We start from the raw sequence: 17856 nt of genomic DNA, 5'->3' as shown, positions 1-17856 counted from the left end.
CTGAAAAGACTATAATATTTCACTTCAATCACATCATATAAAATTACACTTCTAAAACTAGTTTAAGCCCTGGCCAGTGTTCTCAGTGGTTAGAGCATTGGCTTGCATACCAAAAGGTCTTGGATTCTATTCTAGGTCAAGGGCAAATACCTAGGTTGCAGTCTCGATCCCAGCCCCTTCTCTCCATCCCTTCTACTGTAAAAATCAATGGGAAAAAATTCCTTGGGTGAGGATATTTTTAAAAAAATTAAAAAACAAGTAAAAAAAACTAGTTTAAATTATAGTCAAAAGGGGGTTTACTTTTAAGTATAAGAGGCTTATTATGGTGATTAATGTAACATGTGATCACAATTGGTCAAAGAAGGAAAGAGATAGGCCTCTTAATAGTTGTCATTGTTGCAAAGTGGATGCGATAAAACACGTCACTGGAGGTTGTACTACCTTGATTAGTGTCAATTACACGAAGGGGCATACCAATGCCACTAAGCAGTGCCTTACCTGCAGTGCTCATTGGTTAGATATAGATGGATTTTGTTCTATTATAACCAAGACTTGAAGAATGTGTTGGAAAATACTTGCTACCACCCATCATGATACCAATCAACTATGGACACCATACAAGGTCCTTTACTCTTTGACAAACAATACAATAGTAAGGGAGCTATAAAAACAGAAAAGATACTATACGAGACTGAAGAAACACTGAAGTAAAAACTGGAAAATGTCAGATCTTACCATGAAGCTATTCTCTGTAACCAAAAGCACACGTTTTATGGAATTTATTTTCTAATTTTGAAAAAGGCATTTCAGAACATCTGCTTATATCAGCTAAGATAATTCTAAAACTGTAATGTTATAATGATTATTAGCTATTGGCTAGTGCTGAGAATTTTATTGAACTCATTAATCTAAGAAAAATAAATGTAATTATAACAGTAATAATAAATGCTGGCTGTATTTTTGTTTTGTGGTTTTCCCTTTGCTTTTCAGAAAACAATCACCACCAGAACGAGGCAAGACTGAACCGATGTGTCTGTTGTATACGTCTGTCTAACCAATTCCCTGCTCAAGAGAGCTCAAGGCAGGGACCAGATATGTCTAAAAATGACACAGATGCCAATCTCTGAAATCCAGTGAACCACACTTTGACAAAATTTCCCTAAACCTAGAAATGTTAACCTACAGCTCGAGGCTGTTGTTTTTAATGCTGCAAGATAATGGAAAAATGAAAATACATAACATGGTACCATGAAGCTAATATTTAACAACATGAAATTGCTTTATGCTATTCATATATGTGTGTATGATTTATATGCAGGGTGGGGCAAAAGTAGCCTTACAGTTGTATGTGAAAGTTTATTCTTGTATTATTTATTGTATTATTTTCATATGAACAACTGTAAACCTACTTTTACCTCACCCTGTGTAGAGTAGATTTCATTTGTAACAAATTTTAACCTTCACAAAAAATTTAAATGATTTAAAAATACAATGTGTCTTATTGAGGGAATATGGAACTGGGCTATTTAATATTGACAAATTCTCTAGAAAACTAAGGCATATATTTTAAAGTAATAAGCCCAAGTTTAGCAAAATGGCATGAAAGTATTAAAAAGTTTTGATTTTACTCAAGTCTCTACCACCAATAAGCTGTGACCTTATAAGAAGTAGAGGAAGTTACATGGGTCCTCATTTTCTTATATGTAAAAGACAGGCAGTAATACCCATACATTAAGTCTTACATATGTAAGATTCACAGATAATGTATGTAAAGCACAAAGGATATATAGGCATTCAATACAGGTTAATTATTGAAAAGATTCTTAATAAATATCTTCATAAGATTGATTACATACTTTGTTGCTTACCTCAAATAGACTGAGCATAATTTACCCTTTCTGTCATTACTAATGGTCATGATTTCGAAAACAATTATTATGCTGTAATAAAGTATTATCTCCAAGGACTGAAGAACCGTTTAAGCCTATTTACTCCAATCTCAAAAGACCTTGCTGGGATTTTTCAAGTTGTTATTTGAATAATAATTTTGACACCTTCCTTGTTGGCTGTCACGTTTTTACCTCAGTGTATCTATGGATAAAGGCAGTTTCCTGATTTGGACAGGGAGTTGACATATAAGAACCTCAGGGGGTACGAGATTGGGGATACAAAAGTCAGATCTACTTTATTTTACTACAGAACATGAAATGCTACAAATTTTTATGGCTATTGGGAAGACATAAAAAACATCTATTGAGAAAACATTTTAGGGGACCTGAGTAATAAAAATAAAAAATTGAGAACTACTAGTATTCTTCTCATTTATTTGTCCTTGGTCATTTCTATGCACAGCTGGAAAATCATATGCACAAAGAATGTAAGAAGCATATTGCAGCCAAGAGTTCAAAGGCTTTCTCTTTCAGAGGAGGAACTCAGATCCTCTCCTACATGTAATTCAAGGTATATATCATGCATGCAATAGGTGTTTTATACCCTATGCAATGTGTAAGTGCACTATAGCCTACAATTCAGTAAAACTACACTATTCTTCATTCTTTATGAACCCTCCATTCTCTGCCCTCACTGTTTACTCTTTGCCTGGTCTGCAATACTTCTATCTACTCTGAGTAGCAAAGCCTTATGCTTCTTTAACTTTCACCTCAAATGCCACCTACTCTCCCTTCATTGTAACAGATGGCTTCCTCCAGAGTTTAATTCATGTTCTTTGGGGATTTACAACCTAGGTCTCTAGGAGGTTTCCTTTGTTTAAAAAGCCTCTGTGTTTACAGAGGGCTGATTTAAAACATCACCTCTGACAAAGGCCACCGGGAATGATTAGGGAGCCCTTGGTTTTAACACAGAAGAGACAAAAATACAATCACGAAACTGACAATTCCTTCTAAACACACAAGATTTGAAACAATCAGACAAAGCAGTTTTAGAGTTGTGCCTAGGTCTGCTTAATATACCTTTAAGATCTGAGATCTGTGGAAGGAAACCAAATCATCGTCTTACGGCTGCAACAAATGGGCCCACCACAGTAAATATGTCATTTTATTCTTCCTCACAAAGAGGCGTTCACTGCATAGTGCAAATAAAAGTAGCATTTTCCTTCTACTTAAGGTTCGTTAGGTGAAATTTATGTTTTTTAAAATGCACTGCAAACATCAAAAACTGATTGCACCGTTATCAGCTTTTAAATCAAAACAGCTTGCTCTCTGGTAAAGACAGGAGATCTGGTCGATTTATTTCATAAAACTTTATGTACAAAGAGACAGTGTCTATGAACTTAATGGAGAGAATATAGAGTCCGGAGGGGTAATTTTTATTACAATTTATAGTGGGATTATCCGTACGCCACAGTTTTCAGGTTTTATTGAGATTTTATAGTACCGATGCTGACACAGTTAACTGCAGTGGGGTAGGAGGTGTAATTTGTTTCAGCCTGACTGGGAAGTGAAATTGGCATTACTATTACATAAGAAACCTACCAAACACTATTAATTGTTTGGGTCCAATCAAAGGCATTATTTATCCTAGCTTCATGGTAAAATATTTTACCTGAGACTAAAAGAATAAATTAGAATTGACTATAATTTTCATACAGCAATATCTTTTCATTATGCCCATTTGGAAGCCATAAAAATAGTTTTCACCCACAGGGGTTCAATTCCAAAAACTATTAAAACCTAAATAAACACTTATTGTTTATTGTGTGCTAGACAATGGAAAAGGCAGTAAAGTAATGATACAGTTATTATTATAATTATATATAATATATATTAAATTGAGCCAAATAAGAGATTATATATATATATATATATATATATATATATGAAACAAATTAGTTTACAATTTGGAGTATGCATTTCTAGAAAAAAGAAAGGCCTTCCAGGAAAAGGAAAGTACAGGATAAAGGTAGATTTGTCATTACGAAAACCCATGGAAATGGTGTCTGGGTCAGGAGATCTAATTGGTGGAATGACAACAAATTGGAGAGGCATAGTGGTAGGAGCCCGACTGTGAGGCTGTGAGGAGCCCTGCTGGTTATCATTTTATGTTGTTGCTGCTTCTACTTCAACATACAAGGGAAGCTTCCTTTTATGGTAGGGTTTAGGACTATAGGCCATCACCAGCCAAAGCATTTCTAGGCCATCTGAAACAAAACACTGTACCACCCTGGACAGTGTGCTCAGTTGTTAGAGCATCAGCTTGTGCACAGAAGTGTCGTGGGTTCCATTCCTGGTCAAGGGCACATACCTGGGCTACTGGTTAGATCCTGGGTCCTGGTCTGGGCTCATGTGAGAGGCAACCGACTGATGTCTCTCTCTCACATCAATATTTCTCTTTCCTTCACACTCCCTTCTACTCTCTCTAAAAACCAATGGGAAAAAATATCCTCAGGTGAGGATTAAAAATATCTGTGTGTGTGTGTGTGTGTGTGTGTGTATGTGTATATATACAAACTTAGGGATATATATATATATATATATATATATATATATATCCCTAAGTGATTGGTCCACTGTTAGACCTGTAGACCGTTTGACCAGTCGCTAAGATGTGCACTGACCACCAGGGGGCAGACACTCAATGTAGGAGCTGCCCCCTGGTGGTCAGTGCGCTCCCACAGCTAGAGCACCACTCAGCTGACCTACGGAAACCAGATGCCGGGCTCACAGCTGGTGAGTGTAGCTGTGGCAGTGGGAGCCTCTCCTGCCTCTGCAGCAGCACTACTAGTGGCGGCAGGCACAGCAGGGCAGGATGAGTGGGAGCAGGAGCCACGTACCTGGCCCAGGCTCCTCCCTGACTGCCTGCCCCTTCCTGCATTACTACATCCCCCAAGGGGTCCCGTATTGCAAGAGGGTGCAGGCCAGGCTGAGGGACCCCACCGGTGCACAAATCCATGCACTAGGCCTCCAGTATATATATATATATCCTACATTAATTAATTCTTTGTTCATTCATCCCTTCATTCAATAAATAACTTATTGAGCATTTACTAGTGTTGGGCACAATGCAATGAAGAAACACTAGCTAATGAGGGTTGGATAGATTTGGGGAGACATCAACCTATTTTATCCTTAGAGCGAGGATTTATAACCTACACTACGTTACATAAGCAACCCCAGTTTTTGACAACAGAGGAGTCTATTCTTATTGTAGGTCACTCAAGTCCCACTAGGTTTTTCTCTCCCCAAGAAACCAAGAAACCCATATACCTGCCATGGGATTATCTTTCTAGTTCCACTCTGTTTCTACTGAACTTTTCCTAAGCCCCCAGCTATAGAAAAGGTGGTTCTCTGATGAATTCTCCAAGGGCTCTTCCTAGTTATCTGTTTCATCAAATTCTCCTATTTTCTGTCTTCCTCAGTTCTTGCTATCCCAAGACATAACTCTTCCTTTTTTGTGTGTTTTTTTCTATAGCATCAACAAAGCTTGTTAATAGTTCACAAGCTGGCATTCTATGCTTCTATTTATCCAACAAAGATAATACATAGTTACAAAAACAAAACAAAATGAAGTCAGCACAGATACACAGAAAGTAGCATTTTAATTCAGAAGTCACATACAAATGTGCAGGATGGGAAGTGGGACGAGTAGGCAGAAGTGATGCTTTTTCTTTCTAGCCCAAGTTAGTTAGCTTTTTTTTTTTTTTTTTTTTTAATATTTCATATAATAGAGCTCTAAAAACAGAGAATATAAGTTAGGTTTCAAGTTCAGGTTCAAGTTTTATTTAAAAAGGGCATATTCATTGCACTCTCTGACAACCAACTTTAAGCTAATTGGAAAAATCTAGGAACAATCACAGAATAAATAATATATAGAGTTCTTCCTCTCTCAGTTCACATTGTTTTAAAATTCTACCCCTAGATGGCAGTAGAAAGACTGTAATTTTTAATATGTATCATTTAGTTCTATAATAATCACTTCTGAGATAGGAGATTTGGTTAGATGGGGAAAAGAAAGAAGAAATCAAGATTCAGCAGAAAAGGTAGAATGGTGGAGGGTGGAGGGTTGAGGGAGATAGAGAAGGACAACTGGGAGGAGGAAGAAGACAGGGAAATGGAAGGAAGATGGAGAGTGACAGGGCAGAGAAAAGAAGGTGGAACAACCAAGAAGGGTACTTTGAGAAGGAGTTGTAGAAAAGAGGAGGCATGAATGGACCTAGAGGGTATTATGCTAAGTGAAATAAGTCAGACAGAGAAAGACAAGTACCATAGGATTTCACTTATGTGTGGAATCTAATGAACCAAATAAACAATATAGAAATAGACTCATAGATACAGAGAACAAACAGACAGCTATCAGAAAGAAGGGGATTGGGGGGCTGGGTGAAAAAGGTGAAGGAATTGAGCAGTAGAAATTGGTAGTTACAAAACAGTTTCAGGGGTGCAAAGTGCAGCATGGGGAGTATGGTCAATAACATTGTGATAAATATGAATGGGGCCAGGTGGATACTTGAAGCAGTGGGGAGACCACTGCGAAGTGCACGGTTTTCTAACCACTTTGCTGTACATCTGAAACTAATACAGAATAATACTGACTGTAAACTGTAATTGAAAAATAAAATTAAAAAAAGAGAGGATAGAGAAAAGAGGCGGAGTTAAAGGTCAGAGAAGTACAGTACAGTCTCTTTCAAACTTTCTGGACAGGAGTCGTAATAAGAAATATAAATCTCAATATGACTCAGCATACACACATGCACAGACATCCCCACTCTCACGGTACCTATCTGCATGTAGTATATAAATAGGGTGCTGCACATAAGTTTCATAATACAATCTTATTTGGGAGATACTATCAGATATTTTTTAATCTACCTCATTCTCTTTAATTTCTTTCAAACTGCTGATTATGAGCTACTAAATTGATTTCAAGGCTCACTAACAGAAAAATAACCCACAGGGTAAACAATATTGTTTTAGTGTCTTGTACACTAAAGTTGGCTTTTAAGAGGAGTTTTTTGGTGTGTTTTTTTAAATCATCATAGATCATAGTAGTCGACATTCTTGGTCATATCATCAGCTGTAAAACATTTGTTGAATAAATGAACTAATTAATGGAAGAAAAAAGCAAATGAAGCCACCTGGTCATGAATAACATATAATTGGCCAATGATCAAAGTAGCATGTCGCCCACATAAAGGTGGCTGGAGGAAAAATAGAGTATGTGATTATTACCCTGTAAATTAGTAGCTTTTCTTTTATTTATTGGATAAACAAGTATCAACTTGTTCTTTTCTAAAGACTACAAAGCAGAATACCAGTTAATCAAATTCTCCCTTAAAAATGGAAAATAAACATTAAAAATTTGTAATAAAAATGGGAAAATAAGCAGAGAGAAAGAGCCGAGAGAACAGTAACAGTTTAGAACAGAAAAAAAGAGCTATTATTAAGGGAATAAGAAAAAATAGGGAACAGAAATCACAGCCAGAGAGTTGTAAATAATTAAAAAGCCAATAAAAACAGTGCTGGCAATGATTCTAAGACTAAGTTTCACTCTTGGATCTTATATTCTTCTTCTTTTTTTTTTTTATTTGTTCTTTCCAGGTATTCAAAGTTATTGGGTAAAATGCCCAATTGCTAAATATAGGTGTGTGTACTTATCTCCAATACCCCAAAGTATGTATGTCCAATTATCATCAAAGTAATCCTATAAATACCTGTGATCTAATATTTAAAATAAGAATTTCCTTGTAGCATAACAGTACCTTTACTATTTCAAATTAGAGGCTTTATATTTGAATAGAACATTATTTCAGGAGAGAAAAAATATATTAATAATAAATGAAACAACAAAGGAAACAAAATATATTATATTTCAAAATCCAATATATAATGTTCAATGCCTTAAATATTATCAGAGAAAACTTTTCAGGTGTGGTAAAAATGAATATAGAGATCACTATATTAAAACACTATATTAGTTACATATCTCATTTAAGTACGTATTTGTGTAAACATAAATTTTTTATTATAGGAGAAACTTGTCCTAACAAAATAAATTGGTGTGATAGGTTATCACTTTATAACAGAGTGAACATAAAGTTCACTTTATTAACTTCCTGCTTTAGCTACTCTATTGAATAGATTTGTCTCTTGTCTGTACCTTCATTTCCTTAAGTAATATCTACCTATGAATGAAATATCATCTCTCTTGTAATGTGGATCCTCTTTCATGGCCATCCTTTTCTTTTTGCCTTTGTACTTTTATTTACTCTTTAACTGTATGGGGAGGGGTGGGAGGGAGAAAGCCAATCAGACTCACTCCTGCCCATTTTACAGTTTCCACAGAGCTCACCTAGTGTTTTATCTTTTCTGCTAATTCTTTTAGAAAAATGCAGTTTCTGTCTCCTCTCTGAGCCAGTTATTATCAAATTTTAGAACTAAACCAGTTTATGCCAAATGAAGCAGAAGAATCAATAGACTGAAGATATTTCAGATAGATAAAAGCATAATAAGCCAATTTTTTGGTGGTCTCTACTTAAATTCTTGTGCATGCTCAGAAGTAAAAAAAAAAATACAGATAGGTTTTCCACTCCATGTTGAAAATCAGGTAAATAACAAATGATTACTGTGTCTATATAAAATAAAATTTTTCTCAACTCCTATTTAAAATTCAATTTTTCATAAACAAGTTCCTGTCTTTGTTTTATAATGATAGAGGTACACTCAAGTCCTACCAAAATCTACTTTTAAAAAGAATAAACCAAAAAAGTCAGCAATTCTCCAGCCCCACATCCCACTAAACAACATAAAAAAAAAAGAAATAACATAACTAGATGGAAAGTTGATAAAAATCAAATTCAGAATTAAAATATGAATCTATATCTAGTAGTTATCATACTTAAGCATAAGTATAAGAATACATTTACCAAAGGAAGCTGAGGCAGTTCAATCACTCAAGAAGCAAAGACAACCGTGCACATAAGCACAGGTCAGCTGCCCCAGACTATTCTGGTCATATGGACAGATGACACCAGGATCCCAGTGAATGGTGGACTAAAAGAGGACAGTCACGTGTAAGGTAGACAGAAGCAGCAAGTCAGTGACAAAATGAATCGGGGTGTGCAATAAGACATCATTACCATCAAATGGGAAACCTAAGAGCAGAAGAAAACTGCTGAAACAAATTTAGACCTGAAATGGAGAGTTTCATGGGAGCAACTACAGTTGTATTCAATGGTCAGGAGCTAACTCCAAGCAGCTTTGCAGCAATCACTATCATAACCATATTGCCTTTCACGAATATAAATGGCATAGGACTAAAACCACACGTGTGGCTCCTTCCTCTAGGCTGCTGAGCAATCTAACAGTCTGGAGGAAGAAAACGCGTGTATTATAGATTTGCTCATGGCCACATCCCTTTGAAACTCCTGAATGAATGCCATGAAAATAAGACTATATTTTTGGAGGATTCTTCATCACTTCATCTAAATATACTAAGGAAACAACATTCTTTTAAAGGAGATGACCAAAACCATGCCCAACTGGGGTTGGTTTCCAGACAACAGTATCAATATGCTATTGTCAGATAGCTTGGAAAAAATGTAATTTATACTCAAGGACCTAATCACATACAAGTTTTAAGTCAGGAATAATGCACTTATGACTATAAGTTATTTGTCAAGTATGACACCATTACAATAAAAAGTCTTAATACAATAAATTTTTTTGTTTGCATTTCCATGGGCTTCTGGGGTTGCATTCCCATGAGAGGAAATGTGCTGCGTAGGAATCTGGAGCTGAGCTCATCCCTCCAGGTAACCTATTTGATTAGAGTCATGTGGACAGTCAAGTGATGGGTTTGGGAGCTAAGGAGAAAGCAATAATGGGGGAAAAGGGAAAATAACAGATCATGTGCATAACCTAATAAAAAAGAATGGGATAGTGATCAGAATAAATTGGGCAACAGTGAAATGCTCAGGTGGATGCACTAGACTTTTCAGTTCTGACTGTTTCAAAACCATCACTCAATCACTCCTTTGATCAAGTCTCATTTCTGGGCATCGAGGGAATAATACCTGTTCCTCCGGCTACATGAAGACAGAACTAGCTCAGGTATGGTAGGGAAGATATAAGTCCTTTTTTGTTTTGTTTTGTTAGCTCTTTAGTTGGATTTTCACAGACTGTTATGATATTGACCTTTAAGTACTTTGAATTTCCCAAATGTGGTACCTATTAATACTCAAATGTAAAAATGTCTTTAAATAACAAATATAAATTATTTAGGGTTAATTTTTTGTTTTGAATGAATTCTCTATATTCCACTAGGTCAGTGGTCGGCAAACTCATTAGTCAACAGAGCCAAATATCAACAGTACAACGATTGAAATTTCTTTGAGAGCCAAATTTTTTAAACTTAAACTATATAGGTAGGTACATTGTTATTAACTTAATTAGGGTACTCCTAAGCTAGCCTTTGCTAAAAACATCCTCAATCTGATTGAGGTATGTTCGCTGAGGTCGACCCCTTCCAACTCTCCCATCCACACTCGTCTTGTATACTTGTTTCAGATAGACAAGTGTGGATGGGAGAGTTGGAAGGGGTTGACCTCAGCGAATGTACCTCAAAACAATGTACCTCCCCTGCGCTGCATATCCCGCAGCCCGCCTGCACTGCGGCTCCCATCGCCTGACTGAAAGACACCCCCCACTTCTTCTAACGCCACTTCTTCAAAATAGACTCGCCCAGGCCGATAACCCACTCCTGCACATGGGCCATGAAGTTTCAATTGCACTGTACATGCGTCCCCGCACGTGGTATTTTGTAGAAGAGCCACACTCAAAGGACCAAAGAGCCACATGTGGCTCGCGAGCCGCGGTTTGCTGACCACTGCACTAGGTGATGAATGAGAAATGTTTGCTCTCATAGTTATAAGTCTGGTAACAATCTTATAATTCTCAATAGAACCAAAATTTTACTGAATTTCTGTTGGATTTTCATTGTTTCTAGATTAGCTTCTATCTTCACATTTTCTTTGATTTTCCTAAATATTTGTCACTACAACAAAATTACTTTAGAATCTGTGTGAATTACTTACTACAAGATGCAGCTTACTTCCACAGTACAAGCAACTAACGTGCAATTAAGGACTTTGCTTCTACAATTCTTTCCTCTCTAGAATTAACCATTTTCACTTATCTACTGGATTATTCTTGACAGAATACAAATATGCTAAACTATCCCCCTCTTTTTTTTTTTTTTACTATCCCCCTCTTTTAAAATCCTTCCCTTGAGAGCTTAAAAGTCTCCCCAGCTATCATTCATTTCTCCACAACTCTCTCCAGCAAAACTACTCCAAAGAGCTGTCTAGACTTTCAGACTCTCCTCTCTCACCTCCCATCTGACACATTCACTTCAGTCAGTCTTTGTCCCGCCAGCCCACCCCACCCCGTGCTCAATTCTTAGTCCTTACTGTACTTGGTCCCATAGCAGCTTTTGATACAACTGATAGCTCCCTCCTTGAAACATTCTCTTCACTTGCATTCGCTTTAGCTCTCTTCCTCTTTCCTCACTAGCGGATCACAGAAAGGACAGGAGGGAGGATGGGAAACCCTAAACTTCCTACTCTTCCATTAAGGCAAGAACACTTTGTTTGTGATGTAAGACCCTCTATGTTTTCGGGTATTAAATATCTGTCAAAGGTAATGAAAATCTGTGAAAACTACCAAACACTTCCCCAGGCTGGACTGAAATTCCTTTATGAGGTAAAAATAATAACCCCTTAGGGTCTTGTTTATAAAGAACATGTTTCAGGTTGCCTCGTAACAAAACTTAAGCCAGACCAGTCTACTGGTTGCTCCTTCTAGATGGAGAGCCTTCTACTTCTCAGCACTATCACTCTGAGGGGTTACTATTTTGTAATAATAATAATAATAATAATAATAATAAAGAGTCTTCCTTGGGAGACCTTCTATGACATCCTCCCTCTTATAGCTCTAGTATAAATTATGCTTGTTGACTGTACCTTCCAGAACAGCATGCCGTTTTTCTTCTTGTCACGTATTACATTTAAGGCCCAACTGAGATATGTTGGTACCCTGGGCTAGCTAACAACTTGCCATTCTTTAGATCAATATTCTTTAAATACTTAGCTGGGCTGAGGTTCTGTCCATTTCATATCCTTTTGTTGTTAGTCAAGCATATCCATGTGAAAGTTTTACCCCACACTCCCAAACCCTAACCATACCTTCCGAGCATCACAGTAAAAATATTTCTCCCAACCATATATAACACCCTCCGTGAAAATACTGTTGTCAAATACCACTTTCTCTATCTGCAATTATAATTAATCTCTGTCCTGGGAAAATCCATGGCTATTCTATGTTTCATCCAATTCTGTCTACAATTACCAGTTATTTGTACAATTTTCTATTTTATGTTGATATCTGCGAATAGACTATAAACATTCAGATAGAAAAGGCATCTGTTTTGTTCAACACTGTATCCCTGGTGCCAAAAAAATGCCTAATACATGACAGACGCTCAATAAGTGCTTGAATAACAAATTATTCAATCCATAAGCTATGTTATTTTAGACATGAATGTGTCTATCAAAAGCCCTTTGTATAATGTGACATAGAGAATTTACTTCTCTACCAGCGACCAGATATGTTATACCAACTTTAAAAATTATTAGCCAGTATAATCAGTGACATTTATTGGCGTTAGTTTTCTATTTTCATTACCAGCATTTTGGAAATTCAACTCCTTTGCCGTATTTTCTTTTGCTCATCCATACCAAATACACAAGTCCTAAGTGGGAATGGAAATAGGGGATCCCTTTATCACTCAGGCATTTCATTGCTGGCCTAATGCCCAACTGCATATGTGCAAAATAAAGACTTAAGGAACTACTGAAATACCCTTTCCTTTATTCATTTTGGGAAGTAGGCAGACTTCCTCCACTAGACACTTTTACCATCATCTAATTAGTCAGTTAAACAATAAAAAACTTATAAAATACCATAGCAATATTTATAGAATGTGGTGATTATAAAAACTTAATATCAACTAATAAAAACAGAAAATATGGGGTGTTTCCAGACAATTTCTCATGCTAAACTCTCATCCCTTATAATTTGTTGTAGTAAACACTTAGAGAGGCATTTCTGTACCAACTTCTCAGAGCAGTTTTTCATTTTAAAATTCAGGAAGTTTTTATTTCCTCCAACTTTCTGTTTTTACAAAATAGAGAAAAACATTCTGAACATTATTGCTTTGTGTGTTTGAGAGGGGAGATAATAATTATAAATAACTGCAAACTTGTATGGACAGCTGAATAATGCTAGACATTTATACATAAGCTCTTGCTTAATCTTCCTAAGAATCTTCAAGGATCGATCATGTTTTTAATCCCATTTTATCACTAAAGAAAAGATAGATTAGTGAGACTAAATAACTTTCCTAAGTCCAAAGCTGTAAAGGAGAGACCCAATTCTAACTCGTACCTTCTTGATTCCAAATCCCACGCACCTAATGCCCACATCACAGTCCAGTGTGTTTATGGCTATATATTCATTTTTTATATAAGAAAACTTCTGAGTAAACAACACTAAATATAACTAACAAATATACTCATGTAGAGAACAAATTACAGCCTGAGTTTTAATAAAGTTTTTCTGCACAGATATATTTTCCAGAAAATTAAATTTTGGCATTTTGGCAATATGCTTTATAATTCACTTTAAATAAAAATAATCTCTCCCATAAAAAATGATAATGGTAAATAAAAGAGATATCTCTTTTTTCCTTCATTAGTGCACCAAAATTATAAAGAGGTCATGAACAATGTTAAAATCAATCAATTTCAGAATAAAAGCAGTATTTCCCTTAAGTGGTATCAGACAAAGAGTGGATTCTATGTTCTATGGTATATACATACACACAGATCTATAATAATAAAAGCATAATATGCCAATTAGACTGGATGTCTTTCCGGATGAAGCCAGGGCTGTGAGGGAAGCCCAGGTCCCACGTGCCTGCTGGCGGCCAGAGGGAGGCCTGGATCCCAGGTACCGGAGCGAAGCCGGTGCCAGCAGCCAGGGGAAGGAAGGCCTGCTCTTGCACGAATTTTCGTGCATCAGCCTCTAGTATAAAATAATGTAACACGCAAGATTATATTTTTGTCATTTGCTAATTCCTATTTCTTAAAAAATATATATAAAAACATCTATAATTACTGTGCTGTACACCTGAAACTAATACAAAATAATATTGAATGTAACTTTAATTTTCAAAAATAAAAACAACAGAAGGAATTGGACAGTTTTAGTAGATATGGAATAAGTTGGGAGAAAATAAAGTCCAAAATACAATGTGGAAAAATCTATAATTATAAAAGACCAGAGGACTGGTGTACAAAATTCATTCACTGTAGAGGAGGGTCCCTCAGCCTAGCCTGTGTTCTCTTGTAGTCTGGGACCCCTGGGGGGGATGTCTGGAACCCCTCGCTCCTTACCACCCGCCTGCTCACTGCTCCTTAGCAGAGGCGGGAGAGGCTCCAGCCATCGCTGCTGCGCTCGCCTGCCATGAGCCTGGCTTCTGGATGAGCAGCACTCCCTCTGTGGGAGAGCACTGACCACCAGGGGGCAGCTCCTGAGTTGAGTGTCTGCCCCCTGGTGGTTAGTGCACATCATAGCAACAGGTCATTCTAGTCATTCCACCATAACAGTCACTTAGGCTTTTATTATATGGCCCAGTAGCCCTGCGCACGAATCTGTGCACCAGTAGGTCACTGATGCCCTCCTGTAGCTCTCCGCCCACTGGTCCGCCCTCCTGTAGCTCCCCCTGCCCCCCCATAGCTTGTTGTCCTGCCCTCTCCTGTAGCTCTCTGCTTTCTGCTTGCTTGCTGCCCGGCCCCCTCCTGTAGCTCTCTGCTGCCCACTTATAGCCAGTAGGTCACTGCTGCCCTCCTATAGCTCTCTACTGCTTCCCCGCCCTCCTGTAGCTCCCCCCCCCCCCATAGCTTGCTGCCCTGCCCCCTCTTGTAGCTCTCCGCAGCCCGCTTGTACCTGGCTGGCCAACCCTCTGCTGATCTGTGATCTGGTCGTGACATGCTTGGTCGTTACACCTCACGTAATGGCTAATTAGCATATTCCTCTCTTATTATATAGGGTAATAAATACCTGATGTGTCATCAGTTATGTTATTATTTAAATCTATTAGCTCATTCTGTTCAAAAGTATAAGTAATATCAAAGAGGGTTCAGCTTAACTAAAATCCATAAAAAGGCTCCCTACTCACTCTTTTTCTTCTAGCTATTCATGAAGAGGATGGTGGAACTCGTTCCTGGCCTTTGCCCATAAAAGCACAAAAGGGAAATTGTCAGTAAGTATAGTATACTTCTCAGGATCGCAGCCTAAAATCTCTGATTGCTATGAGTCATGAGATTTTTCACTTGGTAAAACTGGGAAGGTAAAATGTATTTCATGTGCTATGAAAAAAGTCATAGCACTACTCACAAACACTAACTTGCCAAAAGTGAATGCACAGCTCTGTAGTATATGTTTGCAAAAATTTCTCTAAGTACACAATCCAATGGTATTCCTACGCATCGAAGCCGGCCTTACATAACAGCCTAAATATCCAGTTTTACTAGCATTTATGAGAAGGCAATGTTTTATGTATTCATCAATCGTCTTTTAATTATAGGCCACTGATGGTGAACCTATGACACATGTGTCAGAGGTGACACGCGAACTCATTTTTTTGGTTGATTTTTCTTTGTTAAATGGCATTTAAATATATAAAATAAATATGAAAAATATAAGTCTTTGTTTTACTATGGTTGCAAATATCAAAAAATTTCTATATGTGACACGGCACCAGAGTTAAGTTAGGGTTTTTCAAAATGCTGACACGCCGAGCTCAAAAGGTTCGCCATCACTGTTATAGGCCTCAATAGTAATATGGTATTCAAAGTAAAAATACAACATAAAGTCTTAATCCATCATTTCAAAGTTCTGAAGACAAAATATATACATTTGTATTCAGTTTAAAAGGGAATGAATCAATAATCATAGGCATTTTACATTTCTATAGAAGGGTGGCTTACTTTAGATTAATAGGAAGGGAAAAAGAAAAATCCCAAACATGATGCTGTTACAAGTTCCTTCTAATAAATTGTGGAAAAAAAGAACTTAGAAATAGATAAATAACTTCATGCTCAGCTATAAACTATCATATATAGTTAACTCTATTATTATTATTATTAAAGTCATGTAGCAAAGTATCTTCCTGCCTTCTAAACCCCAGAGGGAATATTAATATTGCATGTTGAAATATTTCCATCATACTGAGCCATCTTGCTATTTAAAATAATAACTTAAGATATATATATAAAGATAAGAACTCAAGCTACATGATAATTTTGTAGCCAAACACCTAACTTTAAAATTCTTTTAATGGCCACTTAACAAGTTAGTTAAAAGTGAATAATCAGATTTCAAGCATTACAACTTCATGGCATTTTATATCATTGTCATCCAAGTAAGTTCCAATCTGAAAACTGCAAGAAGAAACATCCTGATTCACTTTTTAAAAATTTCTCAATGGAAAATTTCTATGAGAGATTTATGCATTTATACTTACAAGCAGTTACTCTATAGATTGTCCTTTCCATCTGGGTATTTGCAGGTAAACGTTATTTTGCAAATTTAAATATTTTAATTCTGACATTAAATGACTTGATACATAAAATATATAGTAAGTAACATTGAATCGTATACCTACGTAAACCTGAGTTTAGCTCTTGCTCTCAATGGCTCTGTGCTTGACACAGAACTCGATTGGGTGTAGTGTATTGCATGTGATTTAGGGTTCGTTCACTGAATAAAAGAAGAGTTACCTCTAGTGCTGAAATAAATCGAGGCTTCACTTGTGTCCCTTACCTTTGCCATGACTTCTCCCATCCTCCAAAAGCGGCACTACAATAGTGTTGTTCACATTTCCAGGTGATCGCACGGCTGTGTAGACAACAGGCACCGACTGTACCACCACGGGGATGCGGTGAACGTGACTCAGTTTGTTAGACTGTAAATTCATGGGACTTGACGGTGGTACAGGATGGATAATGTGCAAAAACTGCTGGCCTCCTACACCAGATGCCGAGGCAACAAGGGGCCCTGGAGTTAATACTGTTGACGAAGATGATGCTGAAGATACTGATGTTATAACAGTTGGGGAGGAGGCTGGACGACTAGAAGATGATGAAGAGGTTGAAGTTGAAGAAGGTGAGGAGGCAGACGCTGTCATGGAAACTGGGGAGGATGAAACGGCTGTGGGGGATGTCCTGGCTTTGTTGATAGACAAGTCCACTGGCTCAGTTTGTGTTTGGAAGTGATCTACAGATAACGAGTCCTCCGGGGGCTCCCCTTTCACATTATTTAACAACAGAGGAACAGCTTCCATATCGGGGTAGTTGTGGACGTTTGGAGACTGTGGGGAGAAAAAGGGAACACACATTTATCTTTGTTGGTCACACATTTTAATAGATGCAAGATTTTTACTGGAATGATTATTAATTTTTCTCTTATTGCTATGAGACAAATATTTCAAGGATTGCTCTGTGCTAATTGTGATTAAAGTTGAGAGTACAAAAGTACCAGGCAGAGTAACACAGGCCTCTGCTATAAAGACACTTCCATCCTGTTGGGAGAGACAGGCAGAGCCGTTAAAATCCAGTGAAATAAGTGTGTTATGGAGGTGGAAGGAGGACATAGGAACCTAATAGTGAACAGCACTTTATAGAAAATGTTCTAAAAGACAAGTTCAGTATGTAAAGCATTACCTACTTAAAACTATAAATACAACCTATTTATAATTAAAAACATTCATTTTGTTGGTTTT

At 37.1% G+C, this 17856-nt stretch overlaps 1 protein-coding gene across 4 annotated transcripts in view; it reads right to left on the bottom strand.

Annotated features, from left to right (window-relative positions):
* The window catches only part of KLF12 (KLF transcription factor 12), a 662522-nt gene that overhangs the window by 169003 nt on the left and 475663 nt on the right, over positions 1-17856 (bottom strand). For all 4 annotated transcript variants that reach the window (XM_070408948.1, XM_070408947.1, XM_070408949.1 and 1 more), the window contains one exon: positions 16899-17445. In XM_070408948.1, coding sequence (XP_070265049.1) covers positions 16899-17445 — 547 coding nt within the window. The remainder of the gene's footprint in view (positions 1-16898; positions 17446-17856) is intronic.

Source organism: Myotis yumanensis, unplaced genomic scaffold, assembly GCF_028538775.1.
Source record: "Myotis yumanensis isolate MYYU_CA2020_CCGP unplaced genomic scaffold, mMyoYum1.0.hap1 SCAF_3, whole genome shotgun sequence".
In the NCBI taxonomy this organism is placed as follows: domain Eukaryota; kingdom Metazoa; phylum Chordata; class Mammalia; order Chiroptera; family Vespertilionidae; genus Myotis; species Myotis yumanensis.
The sequence above is the reverse complement of the archived record's forward strand: the minus strand, read 5'-3'. Positions and strand labels throughout refer to the sequence as shown.